Below are 7,277 nucleotides of genomic sequence, written 5' to 3' on the forward strand. Positions count from 1 at the left end.
ATGCATGAATGAGGGAAGGAGCAGGAAGTAAGTTTGAAGTTCTAAGTTAATTTCTAAGAACTTTGTGTATAACATTTTAACTTCTTTCTGTTTTCTTTTATTTCCTAGCACAGCTGAAGGTTTAACAAGAAAAAATATGTCAGATGTCAGTGGGTGGCAAACATTTTTACAAGCCCTTGACTACTTCCTCAAAATGTTCTTTGGCTCAGCAGCGCTCGGCACTCTCACTGGCTTAATTTCTGCATTAATATCCTTTTAATGTGCTGAACATGCAGGGCTGAGATTATTCTTGATCATACCCATCTCCAGCCAGTTTCTCCTGTTCCTTAGTGGGGCCCATTTTAGACTAAGGTTTTGTTTGAAGGAGCATTTCTGTGCTTAGTTTTGGTTTGAGAAACACTCTAATTTAAACTCAAGGATTTTTAAATTTAACACGTGAAATTTAGGATGTCACCTTTCAAAGCTTAAAAAACATGAACGCTACTGGATATCATAAGTGGTTTGGGGGGCTTCTCAGTTCTCAGAGTATGATAACCACATGCAGAGGATTTTCATTTTCCACCGTCTCACTTTTCACATTCAGAAACTCAGACAATAATTTGCTTTGAAAATGTCAACTTGAGAAAATCTTTACCCCCACTGAAAGTGTTCATCTGAAAGGATTAGAAAAGGGATTTTGAAAGTGTGCTTCATAAAAGTTATTTGCACTGATTGCGTTGTTTAACAACCCATAAGCTTTTCCAGCCAGACAAGGAAAGAGGCTTGTTCGGGCCAATGGCACCTTTATTGCTGTAGAAAATGCATTATGTTTAAAATAGGAGCAGACACCAGACCATTTCTGTGTGCGCCTAAGCCTACATCTCAGGGAGATGGCCACCTGGCCCTCCTCCACGAGCAGTTTGTTTCACAGATGGCTGGAAAAGACTCTTTTGCCTGGTTAAAGGCATGTTTTTCTGCCATTTTGTTGAATTTTCCCATCAACTCCCTTGTCCAGAAGTCTAAAGGCTCTATTGAGTTGGCTGACAGCTTCTCATATTGTACCAATAAACAGAATGGAAGAGAAAACTTTTTCCAGTTAAGTAGTTTCCTCTACATTTATATTTCTTTTCCTCTTCTTTTTCTGTTTTTTTTTTTGAGACAAAGTCTCACTCTGTTGCCCTGAGTAGAGTGCCGTGGCATCAGCCTAGGTCACAGCAACCTCAGATTCCTGGGCTCAAGCAATCCTACTGCCTCAGCCTCCCAAGTAGCTGGGACTATAGGTGCCTGCCATGACGCCCAGCTTAATTTTCTATTTTTAGTAGAGACGGGGTCTCGCTCTTGCTCAAGCTGGTCTCAAACTCCTGAGCTCAAGCCATCCTCCCACCTCGGCCTCCAAAGTGCTAGGATTACAGCATTGAGCCACCGTGCCTAGCTTCTTCTTCTTCTTCTTCTTTTTTTTTTTTTTTAAGAGATAGACTCCTGCTATGTTGCCCAGCCTGGTCTCTAACTCTAACCTCCCAAGTAGCTAGGACTATAGGTGTGTGCCACCTCGCCTGGATTTTTTTTTTTTAATTGTTTAGAGACAGGGTCTCACTATGTTGCCCAGGCTGGTCTTGAACCCCTTGCCTCAAGCAGTCTTCCTGCCTCAATCTCCTGAGTAGCTGGGACTACATGCTTGAGCTACCATGCCTGGCTATCGTATTTACCTTTTTCTTTTAAAAAAAAAAGTATCTAGTGAAATGAAATGGAGCAAATGGGTATAAGAGCTTTAGTACAGGTATGGTGAACAATATTAGAATACATAGAACACTCTTTCCTTTCCTAGGGGCATGAGTTTAGAAATCTCCAGGAATAGGAAAGACTGTTCTTCAACAGGGCATTGAACCCCAGAGTTCTGGAAAGCAAGATGGGTACCCATTAGTTATCTCATCTGATGTCGACGGAGGAGGTGGGAGGGGACACAGCCCTGGGGGGACCTGGCAGTGTGGGCTGCCCTGGCATGTTTGCAACCCCAGCTTTTGCCCCATGCCCCTGGGCACATTTCCAGCTCTCTAAGTCAACATTTTTAAATGAGTGGACTTAGGCTTATTTTAATTTTCTCCCACCATTTGTCTCTGGAATTTCTGTTTCTTAGTGTTTTGTCAGATTCCCTTTCTTATAACAGCAGTCTCCCTACAAAGAAAAAATTCCATAATGCCAAAATTTCAGTTGTGATCTTGGGATATTCCAAAATTTTTTGCATCTGTTGTTTATATATTTAGAAGGCAGCAATTTTTGTTGTTATTGTTGTTTTTTGAGATGCAGTCTTGCCACGTTGCCCAGGCTGACCTCAGAACTCCTGGGCTCAAGCGATCCTCCTGCCTCAGCCTCCCAAATAGCTGGGATGACAAGTGCATGCCACCATGCCCAGCGGGCAGCAGTTTTGTGACTTCAGCTATCCCTTGATTCTTTTTCCTTAACAACTGTCATTCACGTGCTAAAGCATATTGACTTGAGGAAAACGCCTTCCTTGGAGTTTGGCATGATGATCATTTTTGCTTATCTGCCTTATGGGCTCGCAGAAGGAATCTCATTCTCAGGTAAGTGACAGAGAGCCTGGAAATGCTGCGGCGGTGGCACATTGTCCTGCCTGTGAAAGAGGTTTTGTCAATTAAGTCACTTTCAGTCATAAGAGACAGTCCACAACCCAGAAGAGCTTAAGCCATAAAGGGGATTTAGGCCTGGCTGGATCCAGGAGCTCAAACAGTCACTTTGGTGTCATGGGCACCTTTTCTCTTGACCCACTTTCTCTCTTTTATCTCCGCTCAGCCTTAGGAGGCTCCCTGATGAATATGGAGCTGGTGGGAGGGAGGTACTGTGAAGGTCCATGATAAGAAAACCGAGGTTGAGAGAGATTGAATGAATTGCCCAGGGTCACAGCTGAATTGGTGAAACAGCCATTAAAACTAATTGTCTTTGACTCAGGAAATGATGCTTAGATGCCCTCCTCTAATACAACTGCCTCCAAAACAGATGATCATAAAGCCACGTACTGAGTGCTACATAGAGGGACGAGCAAAGTGTAGCCATGGTGTAATGATGTAATAGCAGAGTATTCAGTTGTTTAATGCTCCCACCACTCCTGTGGGGGAGGTTCTGAGAGGTTAAGGCATCAGCTGAAAGCTGCACAGGTAGTAGGTGGCTGCAGTGAGATTGGAACCCAGCTTGTCGAGCCCCAGAGCCTCCTCCCTGCACCCCAGTGGAGGAGGACACGCAGTTCCCAGCAGCAGAGACAACTCCTTGACCGGGTCCTGGAAGATGGGGCTCACCAGCTGGAGCAGGAGTGGCCACTCACAGAGTAACAGTGCTTGGAGCCCTCACCTCCTTGAAATCAGTCAGCAGCTCCTGTTTGCAAGGGGTGGCTTAGTTGGTCTTTCTGCCCCCAAGTGGCAGTCGAGCCTGCGTCCACGGTTTGTTAAATTGTAAGGAGGTTGACTCGGACGGACGTGGAGGCTGCGTGCCATGTCTGGAGCATGACTCGACCCTGCCCCATGTGAGGGGTGCAGCTGAGTGGGAAGGGCTCCGCCCCCGGCAGTCTGACCCCATCCTTTGAGTGAGGCCCTTCAGAACTTTGTTCTGGAAATTCGGATCCATTGCAGGGGATGTGTTGATCTCTGCCACAGGATGGCTTTTCTTTTTTATTAATTTTGTGGAGGTATAATTTACATACGATAAATGCACCTATTCTAAATGTTCTGATGAATGTATGCAGTGACACAGCCACCCTCATAGTCAAGATGTGGTACATGTCATCACCCGCGTGGCTCCCTGTGCCCTCTGCAGTCAGCCCCTCTGCCCATCCTGAGCACTGGCACCCACTGATCTGCGCTGCCATCATAGTTTTGCTTTTTCCAGAATGTCATATAAGTGAAATCATGTAGTATGCAGTCCTCTGTGTCTCATTTCTTTTAGCTGCCATCATGTTTTCGAGAGACAGCCATGTTTTTGCATGTATCCGTGGTTTATACGTCCTTATTTGTCCATTCACCATTTGAAAGATGTTTGGGTTTTCCCAGATTTTGGCTATGAACAGTTTTGCATGTTTTCATTTATCTTGGGTAAATACCTAGGAATGAGGTTGCTGGGTCATCTGGTAAGTACATATTTACTTTCTTAGGAACTGCCAAGCGTTTTTCAAAGTGACTGTATAATTTTACATTCCCACCAGAATGTGTGAGAGAGTCCCAGTTGCTTCGTATTGTCACCAACGCTTATTTTAATTTTTAAAAAGTTTAGCCATCCTGATAGGTGTGTGGCAATTGGATTCGGAGGAACCTTGATGTGATTCTCTTTATGTTCTGCTTGGGGTTCACTGAGCTTCTTGGATTTATAGTTTATGTGTTTATGGCTTTTGTCAAATTTGGTAAATTTTTACCCATTTCTTTCTTTTTTTTTTTTTTTTTGAGACAGAGTCTCACTGTGTTGCCCGGGCTAGAGTGCCATGGCGTCAGCCTAGCTCACAGCAACCTCAAACTCCTGGGCTCAAGTGATCGTCCTGCCTCAGCCTCCCGAGTAGCTGGGACTACAGGCATGCGCCACCATGCCCAGCTAATTTTTTCTGTATATTTTTAGTTGTCCGATTAATTTCTTTCTATTTTTAGTAGAGACGGGGTCTCGCTCTTGCTCAGGCTGGTTTCGAACTCCTGAGCTCAAACAATCCGCCCGCCTCAGCCTCCCAGAGAGCTAGGATTACAGGCGTGAGCCACTGCGCCCGGCCCTACCCATTTCTTTAAACGTTTTTTTCTGCTCTCCCTGCCCCCCAGAGACTCCAGTGACTCTGGTTATGACAGCGTGCTCTTGGCCCACAATATGCTCTGCCCTTTTTTTTTTCCAGTCTTTTTTTCCCCCCTATATGCTTCATTTTGGTCAGTTTCTATGGCTGTGTCTTCACCGCCTCTGATCTTTTATTCTGCCATGTGGACTCTCTGTACATCCCATCCATTTTATTTCTCACTTTAGATAATTGTGTAATTTACCTAAAATTCCCTTTGGGTTATTTTTATATCTTCTCTCTCTCTCTTCATCCTGTATGTGTTTTTTCTCTATATCCTTGAGCATATGAAACATGTTTATAATAGCTCTGTTCATGTCCTTGTGAGCTAATCAATTCTAGGTCTGTTCTATCAATTTTTCCTCTGCTTATGGGTCACATTTTCTTGCTCTTTGCTTGCTATTAATTTTTTATTGAATGCCAGTCACTGTGAACTTTATGTTGTTGAGTACATAAAGATTTTATCGTATTCCTTTATAGAGTTCTGGACTTTTCTTCCGGCATGTATCTAAGTCTCTTAGAATGAGTTTATTCCTTTTCGAGGGTTACTTTTAAACTTAGGGCAGGTCCAGAGTAGCAGTGCCCTAACAAGCAACACCCTGCCGAGGCCTCTGCCTCACACCTTGTGTGTTATGAGGTCATTCCACTCGGCTGGTGGGAACGCAAACTATTCCAAGCCCCACCCGCGTCACCTTTGGGAATTGTCCGGCCTACTGCTTTTTAGTGGTTCTTTCCCCAATCTGTTGGAATTTCATCCTACACATGTACAGATCAGTCGGTATCAGGCAACGATTCACGGGGACTTTATTGTGGATCTCCAGAGCTCTCCTTCTCCGCAGCTTCCCCCACTCTAATCTGTCTCCTCCTCTCAGCAAGACAGACTGCTGGGCCCTCCCTGAGCCTCAGCCTGTTTGCCGCCTCCAGGCAGTAAGCTTGGCCAGGGGTCTGGGAAAAGAGCGGCCACCATGTTTGCTCCTACCTTGCCTTTTATCCAGTGTCAGAAAACAGTTTTGTTTCCTATCTTGTATCAGGTTTTCTGTTGTTTACATCAGGACAGTGATTTGTGTAGCAGCTGTTTCTTTATGGGCAGAGTGGAAATCCCTGGTGGTTTTTGATGGTTCCGTTGAATGGAATTCTACGTCCTGCAGCTCACTAGCTGGAGTCACACCTGGGTACTTTGTGAACAGATCTTGCGAAGGAGGAAGCAGAGAGGACTCTAGCCGTTTTCATTGGCGAACTCTTTGTAAACCTCAGGTTTTTTTTTTTTTTTTGTCCCGTTTTATTTTGTTTTGTTTTGTTTGAAGATGAGGTCTCACTGTGTTGCCCAGGCTAGACTCAAACTCCTGGGCTCAAGCAATCCTCTCACCTTAGCCTTCTCAGTACCTGGGACTACAGGTGGGCCACTGTGCCAGGCTTGGTTTTGTTTTTAATCCCAAACCAGTTTACCAGCATAATTTCACCCAGGCATCTGCCATCAGGTTCCCTCTCTTATCAGTACTGAATGTTGGCACTTGATAAACATTACCTGTGAGTCACTAGCTATTTTTACTTCTGTTTTTCTAAATTATTCCTCCACCCCCTTGAGATTATCATTGAGTACCTGTTGGCAAAGATATATTTCACGCATCTGAAATTTGTGATTAAAACAAAGGAGTGTTTTTCTTGTTTTTTCTTTAGCGTGGCAGTGTTTTCTGTTTATAGGGGTTTCGTTTCCTTAGGGACTTTACTCCACACACTGACGGGGCCAGACAGAGCAGCGCAGGCCGCAAACATGCCATCTACCTCTGGGAGACGGGACTGGCTCTGTCTGCACTTTGCCGTTAGGGAATTTGTCAGGTGGGTGTTCAGAGAGGGTTAGGATGGCCTTTGTGTGTCGTGTGGACCCTCCACATCATGCTGTGAGAGTACAAATGGGAAAGATGGCGTTTCTGCTGTCCTCTCCTTCCTTTCTGTGCTCCCCTCTTCCTGTCACCAAGGACTGATAGTGGTTCCCAAGACCAAGGAGCAGGATATTCTCTTCCCAGGGATCGTGGATCATTTACCTAAATCCACATGTTTAGAACGCAGTGGTTCGGACTTGGGCTGTATAACAGACAGACTTGGGTCTGAATCCCAGCTCCCCCCTCACTAGCCGTGTAACCTCAGACCACAGGCTTAACCACTGTAAGCATCCACTTCCTCTTCATAAAACAGACATCATAAAAGGGCCAGCCTAAGGCATGTGCTGAGGATTAAAGGGAGCCAGCATAAGTCAGAGTCCTGACAGGGGCATCAGTGTGTATTGCTGCTGGGGTGACCATACATACTGGTTGGCCCTGAGTCCCTCTGTTTTCCCCTGTTGTCCCAACATGATGAAGTAATAATATGCCCTTCCATTCTCAAAAATGTCCTAGTTTCAGCTGGGCAGGGTGGTGCACACCTGTGATTACAGCTACTTGGGATGCTGAGGCAGGAGGATCTGTTGAGCCCAGGAGTTCGAGGCTACAGT

General features: G+C 45.2%; 1 protein-coding gene across 1 annotated transcript in view; it reads left to right on the forward strand.

Annotated features, from left to right (window-relative positions):
- The window catches only part of SLC9A8 (solute carrier family 9, subfamily A (NHE8, cation proton antiporter 8), member 8), a 69,912-nt gene that overhangs the window by 35,714 nt on the left and 26,921 nt on the right, over positions 1 to 7,277 (forward strand). The window contains exons 9-10 of the mRNA XM_012654695.1: positions 109 to 247; positions 2,453 to 2,558. Of these exons, the coding sequence (XP_012510149.1) occupies positions 109 to 247; positions 2,453 to 2,558 (245 nt within the window). The remainder of the gene's footprint in view (positions 1 to 108; positions 248 to 2,452; positions 2,559 to 7,277) is intronic.

Source organism: Propithecus coquereli, unplaced genomic scaffold, assembly GCF_000956105.1.
Source record: "Propithecus coquereli isolate 6110/MARCELLA unplaced genomic scaffold, Pcoq_1.0 Scaffold444, whole genome shotgun sequence".
Classification (NCBI taxonomy): domain Eukaryota; kingdom Metazoa; phylum Chordata; class Mammalia; order Primates; family Indriidae; genus Propithecus; species Propithecus coquereli.